The 26,245-nt window shown below is 42.2% G+C and overlaps 1 protein-coding gene across 1 annotated transcript in view; it reads right to left on the bottom strand.

Annotated features, from left to right (window-relative positions):
- Positions 1-24,538: 24,538 nt before the first annotated feature.
- Positions 24,539-26,245, bottom strand: part of ATP6V1G3 (ATPase H+ transporting V1 subunit G3) — a 10,301-nt gene continuing 8,594 nt past the window's right edge. The window contains exon 3 of the mRNA XM_035333507.1: positions 24,539-24,988. Coding sequence (XP_035189398.1) covers positions 24,815-24,988 — 174 coding nt within the window. The 3' untranslated portion in view covers positions 24,539-24,814. The remainder of the gene's footprint in view (positions 24,989-26,245) is intronic.

Genomic DNA, 26,245 nt, shown 5'->3' with positions numbered 1-26,245 from the left:
TGGAAAGACCAGACTGGATTGAGGTTATTTTTGTTTTTAAGCTGACTGAGGCAAGAGTTGAGAGAGGAGCAGCAGAGCGTGGTTTCAGAAAAATGCCACTCAATTTCATAGCCAGAGGGTTCCTGTCAGGGAAGAGGAGAAATAATAGCTTATAGAAAATTCTGAAATTTTATAAATATTTACTAATACTGAAATACCCACCAGGATCAATCACAGAATCAGCAAAAGGAGCAAAATTAAGATTTGGTACAAGTTCTACTGAAGTCAATCTGATTGTTTGTATTGATTTTGGGAAGGATGAGAGCAATCAAGATTTTGTCAAAGACTTTGACACAGCAACCAAGAGATTAGAGCTAGCAACCCTTCCAGCTCTGCAGTAACAGGACAAGCTGCTGAGGCTGGTGTGCCAGGAGACTTTGCTGTGAAATTCTGATAACCATTTTGGGGGGAGTTTATCAACTCTGTTTGTCAGTGAACTTCATTCCTCAGCTACCAGTTATCCAAGAGCTTGCTTCATTTTTCAAATGGGATTTGGTGCTGCAAAGACTGGGTTGTATCCTTGTTAGGATACAAACATGCTGATGTCGGCATGCCAACATGCAAAGTGTTAGGGAGGCAAACGATGGTCTTTGGATAGGACAACGAATTGTTGAAAACCTTAACTTGCTGGGATGTGGCTATTTGTGTGAGGGAGACAAGCAGGATTTAAGCTGTTAATCAACACGGTAATACTATAGGAAGGTTTGATCGTCTATTTCTTTAAATTACAATAACTGAACTAAACTTTTTTTTTGAAAATTCTTTAGAATTGGAGAAGATGATTATTTCTAACCAACACTGCATGCTTTTCGATTTGTCTTTAAATTTGGAACTTGCTGGCAGGAGTCTGATTTTTATAGTTGCTTAAATCCACTTTCTGTTTAAGTAGGTGATAGCAGATCCATAAGAATAGAGTTTCATTCCATGAACAAGGACAAGAGCCGTTATTCCAGAGAGTGGTGGATTTATTTTCCTGCCTCATTTTTGTGAAAGCCATTTCTTTCCCTTGCGTGCTCCCCCTTGCATTACAATAGAGATTAAGGAAAACAGAATGGCTTCAAAAATGAGGTGAGGAATCCAGTCTCAAAAGCAGACTGCCTTTATTTTGAGATTTTGAGAGTTTTTTTTTTTTTTTTTTTTTTTTGTCCTCACTGATTGTCTGTTACTAAGATTTTTTGTCAGTGCCGGTGACTAAAAGATAGTACTTGAATGGAACATTTCGAAGTAAGTGGTACATAAACAGGCTGAATTTGGGACATTTTTATTATTAATAATATTGGTTTGTTATTGCTTTGAAACATGAAGGTATGAAGAAGGTTACAAGACCTTTAAAAAAAATAAAAATTTGAGGTGTGTGAATGTGGGTAACTAGTAAAGAGTCAGACTGAAATTACTGAGAACCATCAGGGCAGGCCAAGACTGAATCAGCTCAGTGCTCCCAGCTCTGCTGAGATTTCTTCCTTGCATAACAGCTTGCAGGACCGGGTCATTGATCAGTCTCCTGACAGCACAAAGGCAGCTCCCTGATTCCTCTGCTTGGAAAACTTCTCCTTCCAAAATAAAAAGTTCAGGACATTCGGTGGAGTTAAAAATCTGTCAGTGATTGATATTTTTATAAATATTGAAGAAAACAAAGATAATATTAGACCCATATGGAGATGCTTTTCTATTTTTTTTTCTTTATTTGCCTGTATTATATACTTTGCTAAAAATGTGATTAGCCCTGGCTATATGCCCATCCTGACAACCATAGATAGTTTTTATTGTTGTTACCAAATTGTAAGCATAATTATTTAACAAATGAGTTAAAAAGTAGATACTTTCATTACTAGTGTCTGCTCTGCATTTATAATTCATAAAGATAGGAAGTTTTTTTTTTTTTTTTAATTGTATTTTTAGGAAAGTGTTCCTCCCCAGATTTGTAAAAATTAATTTCTTTGGTTACCATTCTGATTTTAAAAGGAAATAGTAGTAGTTAATCTGGCTGAACCTCTGATGTGGATGCAATTATCTTTAGTTTCTTCCCATACAGAATTAAATTTTCCTAATGAGGATTCTTTCATAAAGATGTAAATACATCTATTAGTAGATAAAACCATATTGATTTAATGATGCAGGCTTTTTGCATATGCAAGAGAAAATTATTTAGGGAAGGTTTACATAACCTCATTGAATGAGTATTTGACACTTCACAATTAACAGCCATGATTTTACCGGCAAACTGTGGTTAGATTTCTGAACTGAGGTCATCGTTAGAATAATTTTTGCTCAGTCATCTTTTTATTGTCTGATATGCAATCGTTGTCATTAGAATCTACAAGTAATTAACAAATTTGCAGTGTCAAGATGACTTGGTCTTGGAAGATACTTCATAATTACAGATAAGCATTCATAATTACAGATAAACCTTCCCCCATCTTTGGCAAGCTCAGCCTGAAATTCTCATCGTTACTTGTTGATGAATAATATTCCCATTAGGATGGGTCAGCATTGCTGGAACCGCTGCAGTTTTAAAAAAATATGACTATGGAATTTTTGCTGCTGGAGTCTGTTTCTGAAAAGAGAGCTAGATCATTAGCTGGCGGGAAGTGGCATAGTTGCGTTGAAAACAATTTTCACTAATTGATTAGCTGGCTGATTCAATTTCCAATCTTGGCTCTCACTTGGACCAGATGCAATATTATCTCTCAGTATAACTCATGGTTAAATTTTTACTGAAATTATATCCCTATGAAATTTCTATTTGTGCAACAGACTCTGTATTTATCTATCTATCTTATTAAAAACTAAAATAAATTGGGGCAATCCCATCCCACATTCAGGAAAGTGTCCTATTTTCGGTCTCCATGCCAACTCTCTGGAGAAGTGTCTACTATTTTGTACCATCATTACGAGTACATTCTCTTGTTGCAGATAATAAACCTGCTCTCCTTTCTATCACGCTAGTCTATTCATTTAAAAATTGTTTCATTTTTACAACACTAATGTTATTCTCACCAGCTTGGCAACCCTGGGATAATAGCATAAATCAGTGAATTATTATTTTTGTTTAAGGCATTTCTAATTTTTAATTAAAAAGAGAAGTCAGACTCTTACTGATCACCTACAGGATTGTGACTCTCCATGGTTACCTGTCACTCAAAGAGATCTAGCTCTGAGGAATGCTAATTAGCACTGTTAAAGCACTGGTAATTGAACTGTGGAGACAGCCTGCAGAAGGAAGCAGTTTGCATTCAGCACTGCTTTGCCATTTAAATGGACTAGTACAGTCATGAAGGTACGTCGGATAAAAGCGAGAAAAGCACTCGGGCTGTAATTTTTCATTTTCACTTCAAAGTTGTTTACCAAAGTGTTTCCTAGAAACGAGTGCCCGTACCAAAAAAGTGTCACGCGTAGCAACTTCACTGACAACCTACGCCTAAAAAGTGCACAATGCCCTTCATCTCTTACTTTTCTTGTTGTCTGGAACAGCCACTTGTAGCAGTGGAGCTTAAAATGCAGGCAGGATGACCCACGCTGCTCCCTGTTTGCTGCTGAGATTCTAAGCAAGAGATTCAAAAATGAGAAAGCAGCAAATTTAAAACAAGCTGCAGAAAAACCCTAAAGGAAAATAGTCTTCATGCTGCAGATGATGACTCTTTTCCAGGTATTTATCTGACATCCTGTGCTGTGATATCCAAGTGCCCTGGAATAATACACTTCCCATCGTAGTATTTTACAGGTTTGCTGAGGTGAGGCAGAATGTCTCTTGGCGCAGCAGAGAAACCTGAGCCTTATATTGCAAGGGCAGGCTTCTTGTCTGGCACCTTCAGATGGGCTTGATTTTTCTCTGAAGGTAAATATTTAGCATCTCCTAAAGATGTAGTACGTTTTGAGAAAAGTAGCACAAGCAGACACCCCAACAGCGAGGTAGCCATGTCATGCTGATCTAATATGGCTTTGTCATCTCTTTGTGCAATCTTTTTCCCATTGTGCGGTTTCATGTCTCAATTTGTTTTCCATGTCTTCAAAGAACTGCATATTTATTTAGCTTAGTAAATATGAATAATCTCTCTCACTTTCTCAGGTATGAAGTCAAACAGTTACCTCAGTCCTTAGATTACCGTTTGACAGACTCATGTATTTAGATATTTTGAGAATAATGAATGCTGGTTTTAAAACGTATGGAGCAGGTAACAAACAAAATACGGACTTTTCTGTTTATCAGACAAGTGTGTGCACTTCCAGCACCTGTGAGATCATGAGTTGCTCATTTGGTTATGCAAACTGAATAGTTGCAGCACGTCACTATACTTATTAAGCTGTGAATATCTGAGAGAGATGCTAACTTAAGCATTTCAGGACACTGATGACTTCTCGTGTTAAAACATGAACGTATGATAATGCAGAAAGCACTACAACTGTTAGCTTTACTGATGAACTAAAGCAGAAATCCATTTTCTTTTATGTGTAATGCTCTACCTGTTCTTGATGGATACAGTTCTGGCTGAAAATTCCAGTGAATTCAGGATTTCAGGCAGACAATGCAGTGTGCAATACTGTGTTGCACATGGTATGATGGGTAGCATACAAGCGATATCATTGTACATCTCTATTTAAGTGTTTAATTAAGCCAAACTGTTCTGTGTGGGACATTGCCAGTTTTCTTTGTTCTTAGTGCTTTGTGAAGAGCAGTATGGATGGAAGTTGTCCATGTTACCAGAAAAAAAAAAAAAAAAAAAAAAAAAAAAAAGATCCATAAGATCCATTGCTTCATGCTCCTGAAGGACCGTGAGGGCAGTTGAAGGTTAAGATAAGACCATGTTATGTTTGCTAAAGCTGACCTAGGGAGCTGTGCTATCACATGTTCCCGTCACTTCATCCTCTCCTGTCTCCACGTCCACATGTGTCAGCGTGTGCGTGGTGGTGCTTTTCTCACTGGCCTTCTGCAGGACGTGTCATCCCTTCTGGCCTCCTGACCGTGGCCTGTGCTGGTTAGGTGGAGGAGGACCCACACACTCTTTTTATATGATTTACTCTTTCTGTTATTCAAAAATACCAGGATGAAAAAAAAAAAAAATCACATCCCAAGGTGTGCTCAGGAGATTTATGGCATGTTGCCAGCTTTTAAACTGAATTGTCTCACACTGTTGCCTTGGGAGCACTGGCTTTTTTCACTTATTTGCAGGTTGGGTTTGAAGGGGTACCGTCTTTCTCTCATTTATGTCAAGCTGTTATCTGCTTAGCCTCTGTGTTGCTTGTGGACCCCTTGTTTCTGAAATGCTTTGTGCGCCCCGGGACCTGTGTGTAACCCTGGTGCGCAGTCAGTGCGGGCATCACGCAGGCCTCAGGCCTGGAGCGGAGGGCGCAGGGTGGCCGTGCTCCCAGCAGGGCCGTTGCTGTGTGGCAAGGAGCTCTCAGCGTGGCAGAGACATGGCTTCGCTGCCGCTCGCTGTGGCCAGGCAGCACTGCCCACATCCCCACGCGCTGGCAGGCACCTGAAGATAAGGAAGATCGTCCCCAGTTCCCGCCTGTCAGTTAAGCAAGCGAAGATCAACCTCAGGAAAAGGCACTGTGACTTAGCTACCCCACAGGAAGCCTGGAGTCAATTCTGCTGCCCAGGTATTGTCCTTGGGAGCCTGCAGGAGGAGAAGCACCTCAGGCAGGTGCCTACGGAGACCACATAGGATGTTTACCAGGAACAGGGAGCTGTGGCAGGTTCTGTGTCAGGGCCTCTGGAGGCACGTAGGTGCCCACGGCCCTGCGCCTTCCTCGGAGGTGCTCTGTGGGGCAGAGGTTTCTGCAGCAGCCCGCCATACTGCAGAGCGTCAGCACAGCTCTTGGGTAGTGCTGAGTGTTTTAAATAGGCCGCGGGGCTTTGGGGACAACACTGAACTATCAGCAAATATATTTGAAGGATGTTTAAACCAGACAGTGGGCTTACTGTATATCCTGTTCACCTAGCAGAGTGAGATGCTGTTCCACGATCTATTTTAGGACAGCTGAGGTGTCCTGCCACTGTAGTGTACCTCTGCAGCACTGAAAGTAACATGTCGTGCCAAAAGATAGAACTGCTCCTTCCTCTGTGGCTTCAAAGGAAGTTTATTCAAATGTGTCTTCGTTCTTCTTCACTTCTCCCTGGAGAATTACACCGGTTAGATTCACCCAGAAGAGCTCAATTTGGGTTGTTTTTCCTGAATATGCAAACCTATTGCAAATGTCAGGATCAGATATGCTGGGCAAAAGGAGCCCTACTTGTGCAGGGAGCATGGCAGTCTATAATACTGGAATAAGAGAAGTTTTATTTTGGGCAGCATCAAGAAGAAAAATTATCAGGGCTGAGGAAATTAGACAATGACTGTATGAAATTGGCATGTCTCCTCTCTTGCCAGAAAAAATATTGGTGTTACCAACAAACTCAAAGGGAAGAAGATGTGACTTACCTGGTTTCACTTAGTATGTGAAAACCAGGGATGAGATGCTGGTTGTCTCGAGGCTGTGCCCCTTTTGTTAGCCCACGCTGCCTGACACACAGCCTGCTAACAGAGAAGCAAATATTCAGAGGAAAAAAAACATTTAATGAAAGATTATTTTTATCTGCCTACTCTTTTCCAGGGCAGGAAAGCCTTTAACTTCTTAAAAGCTGTTTCAAAGGGTTATCTCCTGTTACGATCATGCCAGTGTAATAATGATATTGCATTTAAAGCTATTTAAACTGAGCAGCAGATGCCTGTTTTGGTAGTAGGGAGTTGTGTCAGTGTGACTGCAGAGGCTTAGTGCTCAGTTACATCTGTAAAACTGCATCATTAAATGTCCCCTCTAGCCCATAGACAAGTAGAGCAGTATGGATTTCCCTGCAAGAATATACCTCTCAGAGCACTGATTTGTCCCGTGTTGATGACACTTAGATTTGGGTGTGTGATGCTATGGGACATGAGGGGACACTCAAAGCAGCACGTGGCTCAATTTCATGCAGGCTGCATTGGGTATGGTTGGGTGTAGTGTTTAATTGAATTGGGCCATGAAAATGTGTACGACGTGCTCTACAAGAAAAGTTAGTATAAAGGCACAGCTGGTTGTGAACCAGTAGTGGTTTTCAGTATTTTTTTTTATACCAAACCTACCCTCTTTTAGAGTAAGGGTTGCAGTGTGTTCATTTCAAATTGAATTTCAATCTGGATCGGCACATCCGTACGGGCCACAGTTAGCTGCGGTGTGCAGCTGTACCACACAGGTACGCCCTGGCGGGGCAGCCCGGCTGTCTGTGCTGCATCCTGCTGACACCTGGCAGCTCTGGAGTGGCGTGAGCTTCTGCATTTGGAGGGGTATTGCCTTCCGTCCAGCCTGATATAACCTGTCATCCTGCTCTTACTTAGTCTGCTCCAGCAGAGAGAAGGAAGTGCAAAATTTAGGATGGCTGCATCCCTTAATTGCTGCTTTTTGAGGGCCTCATGCTACACACGTACCCATGGTGTTGGGTGAATGCAGCCTGGGAGATGTCAAGCAACTAGAGTTTATCATGGAGTGCTGGGCGTTGTGTGCTTCAGCAAGGGTGCGGCTGACCTCGTGCACTGCCCACTGCAGCGTGTGATGCTGCCCACAGTGTGCTAGGGGAGGAGACCAGCCCCAGCCTCCTGCTTTTTGGTCTCCCAGGAGCTCCCCTACAGCCTCATCCCCTGCTGAAGTCAGCAGGAAGAAACCCATGACTTCAGTGGGCGTTGGACCACGTGCAGCTTCTCTTTGCTTGTATATTTGCATGTTGTTCTTCCTTCTGTGCTATTAGAGCAAATCTTGCTGCATCACCTTTAATACTGAAAAATTTAGCTGTTTGTTTTAAATATTATCTTTCCTCTTCATATTATTAAACCATTCTTAAAGTAGACCTGGAAACCAATTTGCAGTTTTGTCCCTGGAGCTCTCACACTGGTAGTGGGACAAGGGGCTTTGTGTCAAAAGAAAGATGTCTACCTCCCACACAAGGCTCAAATAGAAAATGACAATAAAACACTTAGAAGAATGCATTTCACAGTTTATCCTTAGTGTGAATTGCTTCTTACACTGTGAACTTTTTGGACTGTAGGGCTGAGAGTTTTCCTTCAAACCTGTCCTGGGGTACAACCAGTAAAGGTCTCAGAGGGGAGATGGCAAAGCTTCTGCTCTAAACTCCAGAAAACATGAAAATGGAGCTCTAATGAGGATGTCTGTCCTGTGACAGCTTTCTGAGCAAAACAACAAACTGGCCGTACTCTTGCTGAGCATGAGAAACCCTTAGGGGATGCTAATGTGGGTATGTACTCACTTCCTGATTAAGTGTACCTGCTGAAAAAGCTTTTTGGTTCTGGAGATCTTATGAATTGCCCCAGTCCAAAGGATTATATTATAAAGCAATTCATGAGTATGGCATTTCCTGGAACATATTTAAAGAAATATTGTGCATGTGCATATATTGGCATACAGTCTTCAATCTTCCTGTAAATAAAATATTACCAAAACTATAAAAGGACTCCTATTGAGGAAAAACACAAACAACACAAAGCCATTAAGGGTCTGAGATGCTTAATGTGAAACATTTGATAACATTCATTTTGTCAGTATATTTTCAGCTTTTGAGTTTTGAACTAGAATTGCTGTTACACAGCTACATATTTTCTAGGGTAGTACTGACATTAGCACAATGTTGCATTTGAAGAGTCTGATGCTTCTTTGCAAGGAAATGCAGAATTCAGACAGAAGCTGAGCTGCAGCTCCGTGGTTGCACAGTTTGAACACATCCATGTCTTTCAGGCTGAATTCAGCAGGCTCTGGTACTCATCTGTGGTGTAGCTCCTAGGGTTGCATGAGTGCACTTCAAGCCTCCGGCTGCTCTACAGCCCAGTCAAATTTTGGAAAAGATTATTTCTATTGTATCAGTAGATGGATGCAAATTTGTTTCTGTCTTCTGTGGGTGGTGGGATACACCTGTGTCTGGATCTGCTGCCAGGTGGCTTCCTTCCCCCCTGTGCTTTATGGTGTCCAGTAAGGCAAGTGCTGCTGTGACAATGGGGAGTGTGAGCTGAGAAAGGCACTGGAGGGACTGTGCATTTCGGGAGTAGGAAATGAGACATGGAGAACTTATGGTAAAGCTTTTCAGACTTGAGCTACAAATAAAAATATGTAAGTAAGCTTTTGAGAGAAAGTATGGGGAGCAGAAAACTTAAATAACATAATTTTAAGTGGCGAGTGAATTGGAAAGGTGTGGGCTTGGTCTAAGAGCTATGTTACTTCTTTCTAGAGATAATTGCTGAATTGCAATAAATATCTGAATAATTTGACCTTGCTTTCTTCATGTGAAATATTAATGAAAATTCACACATACCATGTTTACATTTGTCAAAGAAAATTCTCTCTGAATTACATAGTTCCCCTTCTAAGGGTGGAACAGCAGTTCTCACAGTGGCAATACTGCTTCAGGCTTAAGATCAGTCATGGCTACTCTGTAATAGTATTGAAGCTGTCTAAACAGTAACCAGCTGCAGGTGCACATAACATTAGAAATAGCAGCAGTTCTGAAAACTAGAGACTGGTGCTAAAGGCCCGTCATGTGAAAGGGGCATGGGGTGGTAGGGGTGGCAGAAGGGTGGTGGCAGCCGTGTGGCTCCCCTGTTGGAAGAAGCAGCCTTACAGAGCCACTTAGCATGTTAAGGATACATTTTGGTTGCTAGCTTAACCATTAATTTTCTGGCTAAATGAAATTGCTAACAATGCACTACTAATATACAGTGGCACAAATAATGTTAATTTTCCTAAGCCATGACAAAGATAATAGATTTATACTTTTAAACAGCTAGCTTTAGAAATATTTTATCCAACTTGAAGCTGGGAGAAAAATGCATAGAAAAGCCTTCCTAATGAGGAGGAAGGTCTGTAGGGAAGCAATTCCATCTTGCTAAAAAGTGTGAATGAATTACCTAAAGTTGTTGTCATTAGTGCTGGCCACTTCCTCCTTGCCATTGAACTGTGTAACGTCCACCCCTGTTTTTGTTAGTTTGAGCCGAGCAGCAGTTGCAGGTTGCTGTATTTCAGACATCAAGAAGGTGGTTGTTCCCACTTTGTAACTGCTGCTTTAAGCAGGCACGGGAGACTGGCTTAGTGAAGACATTGTAAATGACCTGCGGACACTTTGGCATCAAAGCAGAATTATTTCTAGTGCTGGTGGGTGTTTGAGGCCTCAGCTTTTATTTAAGGCCCCACAATCCTTATGAACTTGCAAACATAAGCCAGCATCTGGTTGCTGTATGGGCACAGCCCTATGTCCATGGAGAGCCTCGGTGGTGCAGAGGAACCTCGGGGAGAGCTTGGGGGCCTGGCTGTGGGACACACAACAGGACTGTGTTAACTGCTTGCAGCCAGTCCTGCCCTGATTTTTTTTTTCTTCTTTAATCTGAATAAATAGGAGAAACAGGAGGATGGATTTATTGTACCAGAAGGTATCCACATCCCCATGTGTTACTGCATCAAATGTAACAAGGGCCTTCCACAGTCTACAGGCAGACTGAAACACTGCTCCCCAGAAGTATTCCTTTCTCACTGTAATGAAGCAAGAAGTTGCTGTAGTTGGATTTTGGGTTTATTTACCAAGACTCTGAAGTGCTGCTGATTACCCCTGCAAGAGCATTTCCAGCACAAATCTGGGAAAGACAACCCTGTGCTTTCAGTTTTCTGCCTGAGGCAGGCCAGGGCTCTGAGTAGAGGTCCCCCCACACCCGCCAGGCCCGTAGGCAGTGGCCTGCATGGGCTGAGGGCACCCGCTCAGTTTTCCTTGGCCAAGCTCTGTCCGTGCCTGTGGAGAATGTGACTCCACTGGTTCTTGGGCTGGGGCTGTCTCTGCGTCTCTCAGGTGAAAATCCTAAATCTCTCGTTACCACCTTCCTAGCCAAAAAAGACATTTTATCAGTCTGTGTACGCTGGAGGAGTGTCCCAAGGAAAGGGTGGCCAGGCCCCAGGTACTCCTACAAGGTGCTATTGTTTTTTTTGGCCCAGGCCTCAAACAGGAGCATGTAGCCAGTGCCTGGCTCTGGTTCCTGGCCTCCAGGAGAGCTGCAGCAGGTTTCCACTGGTTTTCCCTCAGTACATGGTGCAGGCAGCCGGGTCTCTGCAGGCACTGGCTCCAGGCCCTCCTGCGTGCCTTTAGCAGGTGTCACAGGGAAGCCTGGAATATCCCAGCCTCAGGGGTGAGTCGATTCCTTGATTCTGTGCTGTCACTTAATTTCCACCGCTCTGTCTTTCTCCTGAGAATATGGCTTCTGACAGTGCATTTGCTGCCGTCTCAGTCAGGCCCGCTCGCACCTTGCTCCAGGGAGAGGCGACATAAAGCCCTTCTTGCTCAGCAAGCGAGGCCCTTGTGCTGCCATTACAGAGCACTGACTGGAGGCAAAACCCAAGCTGGTATTGCTCGTGCTCAATCAGTGGTGTCGCTGCCGATGGTGCTGGTAGTTCCTGAGCTGTGTCTGCTAGGCAGTCTGGGAAAGCAGTAAGGAATGGCCAGGACGAGAATCTGCTTTGGAACAGCCAGGCGTGCAGAGCCTGAGGTGGCTGCAATGTACAGCTCTTGCTCCGTGGCCATGAGACCAGACATCTCTGCTCTGTGAGCTAGGCCACTCTTTTTCCTGTGGTGCTACTTTCCTCCCTGACTTGATACATCAGCGTTTCACTTCTGTGTCATGGTTGGGACTGTTGATTGAACTCTCTTCTGTTGGCAGAATTTCTGTGCTTCACCTGGTAGAGCTATTGCTTCTCACAGCAATGCTTCTGTTACTGCAGGTTTTAATTACTGCTCACTCAGAGTCGGATAAATGGAGCTTGAGGTCCATAGCACTAAATCTATTGGTGCCTGTTAGTATGTGCATAGATGATGTCAGCAGCATACTAGTTACTTAACCTATAAATGTCACTGGTGTGATTTGTGCTGCTGAAGAAGATTTGGGTTGAAATTCTAACGCACAGCAAATGAAAGAAACCCTTAAGTAACAGATGGACAGACAGGATTTTCACTCTCACTGTTCTCATGTTTGAGCATGGAGAGCCCACGTTAGAGGCAGCAGATTTTTGCTGGGGCTGAGCACATCTTGCACATCGCTTGGTGTGCGCAGGAGCACGCCTCTCCACACAGGGAGTCTGCCAGCAAAGCCCCGTGGCAGCGGGGTAGGCATGGGGAGGTGCCAGGTGGGCACCAGTGGCAAACCAGTTGCCCTACAGCACTGCTGAGGGTAAGCATGGCCAGGCCAGGAGCAGAGTGCACACCCGTCAGGCTGAGCTGCTCCTTTGAGCGGAGCTTGCCTCCTGGCAAGCAGGTGCTTCAGCAACGAGGGCCGCCTCCATGAGCTGCTGGCCTTGCCCTGTGCTCCTCAGGGATGTAGGGCATTGCTGAACGGTGAGGATGAGGCCGTCTCTACAAGCTTTTGGATCACAGGTAGAAATCTTGCAATTTGGGTGACAGAAAAAGTGTCTCATGAACTCTTCTCCACCTCACTGTACTCGGCCTTAGAGATGCCAACAACCTGTGGTTAGCTGGATGTCCTCTCAAACCTCCTTCTATGCATTTGCACAAACACTGCAGTGTCTGAGCTAATGGACTTTGTCCATGGAGCAGAAGCCCCAGGTGAGGCTCTCCCAACCCCAAGTCAGTCTCTGGGGCCAGATCTCCACCCCTGCCTGCCAACTTCTCCTCTCTGCTTGCACGTGAGTGCTCTTGACTCAGCCAGGGGAAGCCCTTCTCTGGTGATGCTGCTGTTCAGAGCTAGGGGAGGACAGAAGAAAAGGTTATCTTTTTTGTTCTTCGTTTCACAGGAAGTCATGAGACAATCTAGATCAAAACAAGGCCGGGGGGACCGTTTTAGGTGTAGCTGCTGTTTCAGTGCACAACACCGTGTGTTCCATAGCAAACTTTATTTGGAGGGGCGGCATGGGCAGAAGGTTGTACCCTCTGAATTTATTTCCTGATTTATATGTGTCAAGTCGGGTGTATGCTTTTTGGGGAGGATGAATTTTTACTTCTTTCAGGCCTCCATGCTCTATGATGAATTCATGGTGCCATCTACTGATTAGAGATGGAAGTAGCTCTGAGTTCCACACAGGAATACTATGTTCTTCATTTTAAAAGAAAATTTAACTATGTGATTAAACAACAGCTGTAAAACTTGAAAAGCACCAAATATCTGGGATTTTATTTATTTATTTATTTATTTTCCCTAGAAGAGCTCACTACCTCTAAATCATACCAAGTGCTTCGGGGCTATGTGGCCTCCTGAAGGAGGCTGAACAATAATGGTACTTCTGAAATATCACCAAGGGTGTAAAGCAGAGCCCCAAGGATTACTCTTTCTCCCCATGCTCGAGGTGTTTTTACTCCTCAACTACTCAAAATGAGAGAGAGTTTTCAAAAGTCTTTGGAGCATTTTGGAAAACTGGAAAACTGCATTTTTTTTTTTCTCACTTAAAAAGTAGGAGTAACAACAACAGATTAAAATGTTATGTTTTGAATTTGTCTATAAAACATAACAATTATTCTGAAATCAGCATTGTTATACAATCTGATTGCTTGGTTAATTCTGCAATTAAAACACATAAATCACTGGTGAGAGGGAAAAAACTGTTCTAATCTGTCTTTGCAGAGGATATTTCAGAATTTCAGTTTTCAGAAAGCCCCAAACATTTCTGAATAGAAAATAAGTAAATTATTCAGTAAATAATTCACTGCTTCTGCTGATGGGATGTGAGCAGGGATGATCTCTATTCCAGCAGACCTTTTCTTCAGCTTTAGCTGCTGTCTCATGCTATCATTTTCTCCTCTGCACTGACTGCTCCTTCTATCCCACACTATTTCTCCCGCAGCATCCTGCTCTTCAGGTGTCTGCTTCCCATCCCCAAGCAGATGCTCAGCATCACCAAACTGTGAACCTGGCAGTCAACCTGGGAAACAGGGTATGGGGCTAGAGGTAGAGATCTAGCACGTTTTTATCCCCAGGTGGCTCTTGCCTTATGAAGGACAGTCAGATAAGTGAGCAAGGGAAACCGTGTGGGGAAAAATACGAGCAAGTAGAAACATCTTTACAAAAATAAATAAATAAATAAAATTGAGTAATTCACTGAATGCAGAGCAGCTGAGATGCTTAATTGAGATATATTGGCCTTGCTTCTAAAATATCTCGTTCTTTTTCCCTCAGAAGAAAATGCAAAATGTAGCCTAAATGGCAAACAATTTCTGCACTGCCTCTTTTCTGTCCTCTTTCTCCAAGCACACTGATTGCCTGTAATAGCTTGCCAATGTTCCTAAGGTTAATAGATAAAATAGATAACAGATAATAGTGTTCCATGTAGCGGCGCTTTAGGGAATACTGTGAATATTGAGGTAATTGGGAAGTCTGTAAGGGGGGGGTTCACCGAGGAGGAGTCAAGCTAAAATTAGAAAAGCTGAGCTGCAGAACTTGGGAATACTTGATAAAGGTCAGAACTAGAGGCCATTGGATCACTCTCTCTTGAAATACTGAGTCAAATATAGAAAGATGAGGGCAGAACTAAAGCAGTACCCATTATTTCCAACATCTAATTATTTATAGACATTGTTATTTTATTAAGATTAGCCAGCAGTAGTGGCAAAGCAGTCCCTTCCCTTCTTTATATATGTCGTAGATTATAGCCTGTCCACCAGCAGTCCAGTGGCATGCTTAGAGATGGACATGCTATAATTAGGCATGATAGGGTAGTTAAGAAATAATTTAGATGGATTCCACCTCTCCTTGAGCAATTAGATTCAGCTTTGCACAACCTGTTAGTGGCAGGTGGTGGGGAGCTGGCTCCAAGTCCAGAACTGGCTCAGGTGATGCTGTAAATGGACAGCCAGCGTTTGTGTGAAGAAGGCTTGGAAATCGGAGGGTTGTAATTTTTAATCTAGGTCAGATCTGTTAAGTTAAAGTCTTTCAGTAAATACAATGCATTTTTTTTTTTCCACTTCCAGTATGTCTTTTTAATCCTACTGCAGGGATAAACACAAGGAGTATTCTTTCAATCAAACCTAATAGAGACAGGGCAGAACTACCTACTGCTTCTAGATGTGGAAAGGCTGATGCACTGGTTCGGCCTTTGCAGCCTCACTTGGGTTTAGCAAAGGCTTTGTTCAGGCTGCAAGCAATGCGTTACAGCTGTGTTCCCCAAACAGGTTGCAAACAATGGCTGCATGATACTTCAGGAAAGTCAGCTTCACACTTTTAATAGTGGCTAATGCTCTAAATGTATTCCTCGGCACCCAAACCTAAACCACACTTGCAAAACAGCTCAAGGCAGGGATAACTGTTCTTCAATTTGTCTAGAGCTTGGCACAGCAGCGCCAGGAGCTCTTTAATGGTAATGCTTTGTGCCTGGTAACTCCTGGGCACCAGGGTCTGGGCCAGGATGGCTCTGAGGGTGGGACTCGGGGCTGAGGTTGGAGGAGAGGACGGCTCCCATCAGCAGGACTTTGCCAGCTGTAGCACAGTGTGACAGCAGATAAACAGGGATATGAGACAAAACCAAATTATTGTGATGTTAGTGGGTAATATGATGGTCAGTAGTCTCATAACACAATTTGTTTTATGGTTGCTGTGTTCTTTTGTTAGGATTTGTGGTAAAATACAGCTTTTTCAGAGGAAAACAAAGCGATGTGGTGTAAAGAATTCCAGTAAGAGAAAAGAGTGGTCTAGGAGAAAGCATGAACATGCTGGTTTGGAAAACTAATTAGAGGGTAATGGAAGCTGTATTCATAAATTATGGAGGCTATGGTGGGAATAAATTAGGATGCACCTTAGAAGCAAAGCAAAGCAGATTGATGTGAGAGAAAATGTTGGCTGGATGAATGTAAGAGACCAGGAAAGTTCGGGGGATTTTTACATTTTCTTTTTTTTTTTTTTGTTCTTCACAACGGCATTAGTGGCTAAAAAAAAAAAAAGAAAAAGATTGCTGCTGTGATTGAGGAGCAACACAGGACAATTCTAATTATGCGGAGGAAGCACCTGGTTTAAAGACTACTTGACTACTTGAGCATTGGGACTTGCAGACGTGCCCAGGCCAAATGAGTGCAAGAAGCAGGGAGGAATGAGAAGCCACATGGCTGTTAGCAAGGGGTGGCCAAGCGTGGGGTTGGGAAGGGATGCAGAGGAGAGCTTTGTTTTAGCTACACTGAGTAGCTAAAACAAGCTACTTGCTGGAGCAGGGATGAGTTTGAGGCACAGAGTGAAATTTTGTTTGGGCAGGGGGGATCTAAGCTGATGTGGGGAGGTAATGCGGAGGTGCAGTATAAATCCGAGATCACTGAGAATCTGTTTTCCTTTCCCATATAGAGTACCCTGGGATGATATACAGGAGAGGAAATCAGGAGTGGGGGGCCTGGGATCTGTCTGTACTGAACACTGCAAGAGGCTTGGGGATTACTGGAAGAATGAGGTAGGAACAGGTAGAGAAGCAGAGAGAGACCCAGGGAAATAGTAATAATAATAATAACATAATAATAACATATAGTGGCTGTGCTGACACTGATGAGGTTGGAGGATGAGGATGCTAGTGGGGATTAGAATGACAGAAGTGGAAGGCAAAGAGGGAATATAGGTTGAAGGGTTTCCAGAATGCATTGAAGGAAATGAATGGAAAGCAGTGAATAAGCTTACCGAGATCCTCTGCAGTGATAAAAGAGGGATGAAGTGGTTAATTGGAGGCAGGCAGAGCGATATTTGAGAAGTTGTGTGTGTTTGTAAGATGGCTGAAACTAAAAATGTTCCTTTCATCAGGAAGAGAACAGGAGTGGGCACCAGGAGGAGATGGAAATGAAAAAGGGATGAGTGGCTAAGAGCAAAAAAGACCAAAAGGGAAGATGAGGGGATAAAAGGAAAATAGCTTAGAAGGATCTGTGTCTGCGCCAGGTAGGAAAAAGGAATAGTGAAGAAAAAATGAGATGAAGAGGAAAGTAATTTTCTAATCCCCCTCCTCCTCTGGAAAAATAATTTGAAACTTAAATTAATAAAAAATAACGTTAATCTGTACTAGACAGGAACACCACAGATCAGATTTGTGCCTGAACAGTGAAATAGTTTTGTAGGTATTGTCAAACAATTAATACAATTATTATGTTATATTCTGTTACTGGACAAATTTGTGTAGGGAAACATAAATATAAAACCAAAATTAATGGAAACATATATCAATTATGTATCTTTTCCAGATCAATGTGATGTCAGGTAATATTTCCAGCCTTTCAGAATGAAGTCAGATAGAATAAGATGATTATAAGTTTATTGGTGATATTGCTTTGGCATCTGTATTTCCCTGGTGTGGTAGGTACATGTACGTGCAGCAGTGATCCTGTGAAAGGCAGAAGAACCCAGTATCGAGGATTATGGAGAGATGATTTCAAGCCCTTCAGGCATGGCAACACCTCTGTGTGATTGTCAGATAACAGGCCTTCTCTGCCTCATGAATGTATTAGAAAAAATCCACAACAAATATTGAGCACTGCAGTGGTTGGTGAAAACCACTGCGGCGCAGAGGATCTGAATGTCGCACCTCTAGCAATTTATCTGTCATAATAGCCTGAAGTTTTAAGTCAAGAACTGGGCCCGTTACCAGCCCATGCCATTGGAGTGTGCTTCCTTTAGTTGCTAGGTCTCTGTTAAGACGCTTTTTCAATTCCCAGCTCTTTCATAGACATGCTGAAGTCAGAACTCCAGCAGTAGCCTGTAAGGTCAGCAAATGCTTGTGTATGTACTACTAATGTTTTTGCAGTGCAAACATTTGTAACTGCTTCAGTGCCAATTTATTGGTTGACTTCTGAACTTTGTTGCTGTTAGTACTCTGCAAGACTCCAGCCTCACAAGAGCAGCAAAGCGGAAGCGAGGTGTTGTAACATAAACTCAGACACGCTTGTTATGTTACATGCACCTTCAAACTGATCCTCACCTCTCATGGACCTGAACTTTACAAGGCAAAGGAATAGTTAAGAGTTGGAACAAGTCGCAGGGGGGTGAGAAAACAAAGAGGCTCATTAAACTTTATGCCTGCATCTCAACTATAAAGAGCATAGTACAGTTTTTGTTAATGCTTTGAATTTTAATTACATGCTGCCTTGGCTAGGGCATGTCTAATCTCATCCTTTTCCAGCTGATATTAGAGAATGAGTCTCAAGTTTAATTTAAAAGCTGCACAAGATTTTGGGGAAAGCTGTAGTGTGTGCTGGTGTGTAGGATACAAGTGTTGCTCACCATTTCAAGGAAAGGAAAGATATTTTCACTTTGAAGAGTATCAGGGACTCAATTTTACTATCTACAAAGTAATTAATAACATATTAAAAGTAATTAATAACATATTAACATATATGACTGCATTCAGTGTTTGCTGACAAGTCCACATGTCTCTGTGTAGAACATATTTTCTTCAGAATGACATCTTTCTTAGCCACCAAAGAGTATAAATATTGGTCTTAGTGCTTGAGCAAGTCGCATCTCAAAGAAGCGAATCACATTTTTAAAGCACCATGTTATACTATGGAATTATTGAATTTCTGCTCCAAGTTTTCATGTCACATTGACCATGGTCATATCAATTTGTTACGTTGAAGCAGCCAGTATCCTGGGGAGTGGTTTAGAATAACTTCTGCTTCTTAAAGTTGTTCTCATTTGAACATAACATAGCATCACAATTTAAAGCTAGAGATGATTGGAAAAAAAAATAATGGAAAGTTTTCTCGGCAAATGCCAGTTTTATTGAGACACACTCTGGCTTTGAAATTCTGTTTAATTCTCTGTTGTACCCTATAGCCAGTTTTGTTGACAGTTCCAGGAGTCAAAATGACTGCATGCAAGCCCTACAAAAATGGTGACTATGGACATTGTCTTGATCCTCATGCCTTGTTAGCCTAGCAATTCTCTCCGTCATAGGGTGCTGCTCCCTTGGCATCATCTGACTTGTGCAGTTCACAGCAGTTGGCAATCAAGTCTAAGCTGATTTTCTCACAACAGTTCTATGTATCCAAAAGTTTGGAAGGAGTACTGCCAGGAAAGCTGCAATCGCTTTGGAGAGCGGTCTCTTAGGTCAGATCCACAAACTGAGGTGGTGAAATGAGCTATTACCAGCACTATTTAAGTTGAAACTGGTGAATTACTCAAGCTTGAATTTGACACAGGCAAGAAAGTAGGGTTTGGTTGGTTGGTTTTTCAGGGCAGATAATTAATTGTGATCAAATACTGAAACTGGAAAATGAAAATAGCTTTTTAAAATGTATAGTAACTTTTAAAAATACAATGAGACATATTAGTATGTAGATACATATGTATCTGTAAGTAAACATTGTGTTTGCTAGTATGGATTGGAGTACTTCACAAAATGTGAAGGTTCTGCAAACTATTTCTCTTGGAGTAAATTGTTGTATTAATGTCATGTTTGTGGGCAACTCCAAAGGATGTTTAAGAAAAGATGTGGAAGAAAAATTGTTTAAAAAGAGAAAAGTGCTGAATGATAATTTACTTACTCTAGAGCTGAATGTAAAACCCATTCAGGGAAATAAGCTGCATAGGTCTGGCAGCCTGTGCTGCAAGAAACATTTTCCATTGCCCTTGCAGGCAGAGAGTTAAGCGTTAATAGGAACCAATGCTATTTTTTCTCCTTGAAACCGATGTTAGAAGATAGTTGTTTAAGAAGTGTTAATCTGATGTAAGGCAACTGTTTCATTTATTAAACATTCTTTACTGCTGCTAACTGTTGGGAAACCACGAGGAGGAGGTAAAATACATCCCCCTCATGCAGGGGTATGAAGCGGGTATAAGGCAGCTCCTGCAGTGACTGCAGGGTCATGGTTCACAATCCTGGGATGGGAGAGCCGTGGTGCCATGGCCAGGACCAGGAGCAGAGGAAGGGGCCATGAGACAGGGCTCATGGTAGGAGCAACTTCCAGCCCTGTGGTGCCCTGGCAGCCTCTCCTTGCTGGGAGGTCTTGCTTCTGCTCTCGTCCCTGAGCTGCTACCACATGTCATCTTGGCTTAATTTTAAGCATGAGTATGAATTATCCTGCTACCATTCCTGGGTTTGCACGGGTATTTTTTAGTTCCTCTCAGGTAAGTGTAAATGGAAAGAAGACTGCCACAAAATGCTGAATATTTTTAACAAAGTGACACGTGCATAGTTCAACTATACTTATCTTATATATCTGCTTCTGTTTTTTATTTATCAATCTATTTCCTACAATCAGTGCCATAGGACTGTAAAATAAATATTTATGTAGACTGTAAAGAGCAGGCTGTACAAATTAGACAACCTTGCTGATCTGTTTTATACTAGCGTTATTTGGTTTGTTAAAAATGAATTATAAATACTGTATTTTATTTTTTTAATCAAAGTTTATTTAATGCTAACTATTGAGAACAGTTTTCTGGCATGATATTTAATTTTAACCAAACTAGTTTTCTTTGGAGCACAGCTGTACTCAAAATTTCTGTGTTTCCAAAAGCGGTATGGAAATTTGGTAGCAGTTTGGAATATGATGTGTTTGTAAATAAATATTTTGGGCAAAAGGGGACTTTCAGGAATCACCCTGGGTCAGGTAATTCAGTTGTGGCATATCTTTCATAAAAGCAATGAGGAATCTCAGTAAGTTAATAGGCTTGCAAGTCATCAGATTTTCCACATGCAGTCATGTCCTGTAAGTGCAATGGAGTGCATTAATAGTCCTCCGATGTAACATTTTCCAAGTGTTTTGTAGTAATAGTGGTTGGGTCATGTACTTCTAACAAGCGTTAACATTCCTCAGGGAAGACTCAGAGTTTGAAGTGCCTTATTCTACCATAAAATGAGGAATAATCAAATCTGTGAGGGACAGGCGGCTGTGAACTTGGCAGGAATATATGACACTGGTGTATTTTGTAGCAGGCATTTCCTCTTTTCCTGTGACGAGATGGAGAAAATAATTTTGAAGTATATGCATTGTATACATAAAGAAGAACATAATATTACATAGCATTCATGCTTCCTACTTAATCAACACATGCCTGTGGTGGGTTCCTGGAACATAATTGGGCTGCAATTGCTGCTGGCATCCCCAGAATCTTCACCCGGTTCAGATCGTAGCTGCCTGCTGCCTCAGTGCTTTGGTGACATGACAAGATAGTGCTCTGCGGATGGCCAGGACTAGATACAGATGTGAGCACAGCGCTTATCTCATGTAAAGCTTAAGATAATCAATTCCCACCTCTCCTCAATGAAGAAGGCTGTCTGCTTAGCTAGTGATCCATTGCTACCCAAAAAATTATGACTATTTGTCCTAGGTCTGAAGCACAGGTGAGACAGGTAGGGCTTTTTATGCACCAAGAAGGAGCATGTTGAAGAGCTTATTCTAGTTGCAGAGCATGCTGCTGTGAGGGTCATGCATTGATCTCGTACCCCACCACTTGTTCATATAGCGATGGTTGCCCTGTTTGGTGGAGAGAGCAAAACGAACCCCATGGGCCTGCCCAGAGATGTATTCCTGCAGGCTGCTGGAAGCCCCGCTGCTGGGAGACTTTCCTTACAGCTCTGGAAGCTGGCAGAGCCTGCAGTGACAATGGTCTGACAGCAATTTCAACTAAACTGAAAGACAGGGAGAAGTTTCCAGTAAGTGCTTGGGCTTGTGGCAGTTTAGTTAAGCTCATCCCACTTCTGATCTTTTTGAGATTTTTCATCTTCACTGATGAATAAGTAGTACCAGAAAAAATGCATTCCTGGCATCCTGACAGAGAAAGTATTGATGGTAGGGAAGTTTGCTTATTTTTAATGCATTTAAGAACATTTTTAAAATACATCTCTTTGCTTCTATATTTTCTTTTTCTTTGGAGTGAAACGATTGTTTGCCATTATCCTGAATGCCTGAATGTTGCATACAAGATATTTTGCACACTTGTAAATTCAGCAGACATTTTCTTGGCACCTCAATATTCTATTGATGCAGCTGGTACTCTTCATCAAAAAAAAAAAAAAAAAAAAGAAAAGAAAAAAAGTTTCTTGCCAACTTACATGAAGTCTAACTTGGCCTTTTACCTCTGCGCAGCTAAAAGTGGCACTACAACCACCCTATCCCCATCCAGAAGTAGGAGTGAATGTGGGAAGAGCAAATGCACAGAGTGCCCAAAGCTCTCGGATTTCTCTCTCAACATCAAGCAATTTTATCTCAGGTACACGGAGGGTAGAAAGCTGCAGGTAGGTCACTGCCGCGCTCGCAGTGCGGCTGTGTGAGAGCTGGCGCTGGAAGTGGCTGGGCCGACAGTCGCGGCCTAGTTCTGCCTGTGAGGGACGGCATGCTTTAGAGATGTAAATAAATGCTTGTGGCCTCTAGGACCAGGAGGGTAAAAAGCAGCCCTGAAAGGAGGACAGAAGCTTCACACAAGAAGCAATTGGCGACAAAGGACAGGTTTTGGCAAGATTGAGAGAAAGGGGGGGTGTCACAAGTAAGTGATAACTGGCGGAAGGGGTGCTGAGGTAGCGCAGCGGGCAAGTGGAGCAGCCCTGGTCACGGCAAGGAGTGCTTGAGAGAGGTCGGTGCCCGCCTTGAAGGGTGCTAACAGAGGACCTTGCTGGACTGACTGCTAAGTGTTTGGGAAGAGAAGAACAAACAACTGAGAATTTGTTTAAGAAATAACTCTTCCTGCTTCCAAAATGCTGGTACAACTGTGTAAAGCAGGGAGAGGGCAAGGTATCAAAGGTATGTCATTACTTTGCTATCTAGTGATATCCCCTCTGGGAACCACTACAGGGCCTTGGGTCTGCTTCCTAGCCACTGGAGTAGTTTTCATTTTAGATTTCCACCATAAAGAAAAGCAGAAAGTACTGCTATCTAATTATGTTAAAGATAACGCATCTTGATAACTACAGTCATTGATTCCACACCTCAAACTTTAACTTTTCAAAGAAATTCTCTCTTCTTCCTCAGTCCCTGCTTTGGCATAGCCAAAATTTGAATCAGTTTTCCAGTCAATAACTTCTTTCAGTTTTGCAGAATCTGAGTATTTGTCAGTAGCTGCTGAGAAGTCAAACCTAAGCCATTTTTCTTATACTGAGTATTCCCTTTGTGTAGAGAATACTCCCCTGGTATGGAGTTCAGGCTGTGTTTCAGCTCATTCCTTTTAAAATGTTCACTTTTTATAGTGGTCGTTTAAGATCACAGAAAATATATGCTTCACAGTTGAGCACTACACTGGGTCTGCAGCCACGACCCAAGTCAGAGGCGTGTGTGCCTGGGCAGTCCCAGCTGCACTGCGCGATGCAGAAGGGTGCTGGCACTGGGACTGGGGTTCCTTCATCCCCTCAGTAAATCAAACCCTATCACAACATGATTCAAAGCACTCCTAACAAAATGAGCCTTTCAGCTGATGTCAATAGGATTTCTAGTCTCTTTCCCATTCCTCCGCATCCTTGTGTCTCCAGAGAATATAATCAAGCACAGGAGACAGTAACAATCAGGGCTTTGAGACTGTGTAGCATCAGGCACAGCCTTGAGGAGTCATGTTTGCTGACATTAAGTTGACTACAGCTTTACGGTCATTTTACACATGACAGCATGTCAGCTGTGTAAACCTCTCTGGAACACGAGATTGCCTATGACTAGCTGCTGTGAAATTGAAATGATTTGTCTGTGTCTACGTGGACTGAAAATCATGGCTATTGTTTGCTAGTCATTGCAGTTTCTCAAGCTTGATTTCCAATTCAGTATAATTCTGTAGTGAAGACGAGGCATTAATGAGGTTCATGGTGCGGGTTCCCCCCCCCCCCCACCACCCCAACTTCATCAGTGCCTCCCATCAGCCTTCCGTCAGATTTAACAGGCTTCCACTTGGAAGCAACCTGATCATATTCTGTTTTCCTAACCTCAGAAGTATTTATTCCAAAGGAAATCTCTGCCATTGTGGAGGGAATTATTACTCAAGGTTGAGGCTGCTTTGGGTAACAGAAGTGCCCTGAGTGACCTGATTTCCAACAACTTCTTGTGGATTAAGCTACTATTTAGTGTAGCAGTGAAGTTTGAGCCACTGGATTCCTGTGCTTTTGGTGTAACTGGATAGATAATGATGGGCATGCTAGAGTGCACCTTGGACCAAGGCAATGTTATAAATAATGATTACTCCTGTTCTAATTTTTCAGCCTTAAAAAAGTTATGTAAAGCTTGCGATGTATTTAAACAATAGGATGATTCTTGGAGCATGGCTTTTGAACATGATTCTGTACAAGCCAGATATATATTGCTTTAAATTAGGATTAAACAGTTGACAGTGTTCTGACCTCTTCTTTCTGGCCAAAAGTGACAGTTCCTGTGTATTCCATAATCTGGCTGCTCCGTGTGTCACAAGGTAAACAGAATTGCTTTATTTTTTATTTTTGTGGAGTTCTATTTCACACGACTAGAAGTACACTAAAGATTGGGATAAACAGACTTTATGCAACAACACATCTAGTACAGAACATATTATACGAGGAAAAGAAAGAAAGACTCCCACTGAAAAGCTGCTGGTGTCAAATAATCATTTATTCTGCAGTTATTGACGTGCTCCCGTTCAAATGACAGGGGCTTAGCTACCACCAGGAAAAACCAATATTCCAACAAATGCTTGTGAAACCCTGTATAATTCTTGTCACATCAAAAACCTTTCTGGGACTGTGCACTTCTGGCTTTAGTGTTCTGTCTCTCACAAATACAGAAACAATAAAAGAGGGAATATCTATGGTTATCAAGAAAGAAGCCAACTTTTTACAAACATCTTTCTCCAGCACATAGCTGATCTTAAGCTGCATGTCGGAAGTTTGGGTGGACTTCAGGGTTGATGTCGTATATCATGTTCAAAAGCTTTTTCATCATGCTCTCCTTGTTCTTGTGGTAGCTGCTGGTGAGTTTTTGGATGGCTTCTGTTGTTTGCTCTTCTATTTTAGCAGAGAGGTTACCTTGGGAGCCCATTACCTGAAAAGCAGAAGCCCTCTAAGCAAAAAAGGCATTGTATATGACTGTGTTTATTGTACTTCTCTTTATCATCTAGCATAAACATAATGCAAACATGTCACAGTGTTTTCTAACAGTAAGGGTATGATCTAGGTTGAACTGTACACATAAAAACAGGATTCAAGGGAACTCTTTCATATGCTCATTAGCAATGGGTATCTCCCCATGAAATGCAAGTTTCCTAGCTCACTGTGGGAACAACATTGTACATGTTTTGTCTTTTATACCATTCATTTTAATTTGTTTTCTATTTTAATGACTAGTCAACTAAGTTTTAGCACTAGTGTGCTTCATTTGGCCTTACTGAAAATAAATGTGAGCACCGCTAAGGAGCAAAACATGGGAAAGCCTTCCTGAAAATGCGTAATTAGAGTTTCAAAGTATTTGAAGTCTTCAGCAGCTACTGATGTATAACCCTCAACAGGCCTCAGACAAGGTCTTTTAATGTTACATTTTCTTATCTGGCAAAATACCAGACAGCTTCTGGCACAGTTAATATCAGGACATTCGCTTAGAATTTAATTGACTCTAGACTCGCTGAACATTTTAGCAAGGTTATGTTATAAACAGATGCACACGTTCCAAATCCATGGCTTTGTTCCTTCCTCCCCCACTGCTCCAACATCCCTTGCATTCTTCCCTTGTGGAAAAGTCCTTCAGATAGCAAGAGAGAAATTTGTTTTCAGCTAGAGAATTCCATGGAGGAGAGCAGAAGACGTTTCTGCGCACAAAGTAAGAAAGGAATAAATAACATATTCTTATTTCTGCCACAGTTTTCTGGCATGGACTCGCAGCTGAACTAACCTGTGGTGGTAGTGGGGTACCTAGAGGCTGACCACAAACAAAGGGAGGGGTCGTTAGCTTTATTTTCCATGTGATTTCAGCCCAACTTAGTCCTTGAGAGAAGGAAAAGCAGCTGAACAAAGATCTCCTTTTGCACAAATCACCTTTGCAATTATCTGTACCTGGCAACGTAGTATGAAGTTTGTCTGCACTCCAGATGTAAAACATTTTATGATTTGGAAGATATACAGGATGTAGACACAATAGTAAACACTGGGAAAAGAAGATTGTTTTCTATAGTAACTATTTTTAGCTGGCATTTTATTTTAGCTTTTAGACAAGTAGTAAGGGCCTCATGTGGGAAAGACTGTACAACTTAAACTGGATTTATGAAGTTGATTTTTTTTCCACTGGGCAAAATAACTTTCTAGAGAT

The sequence above is a fragment of the Oxyura jamaicensis genome, chromosome 8 (genome assembly GCF_011077185.1).
Source record: "Oxyura jamaicensis isolate SHBP4307 breed ruddy duck chromosome 8, BPBGC_Ojam_1.0, whole genome shotgun sequence".
Classification (NCBI taxonomy): domain Eukaryota; kingdom Metazoa; phylum Chordata; class Aves; order Anseriformes; family Anatidae; genus Oxyura; species Oxyura jamaicensis.
Note: the sequence above shows the minus strand (reverse complement) of the source record. Positions and strands in the feature narration are given on the sequence as shown.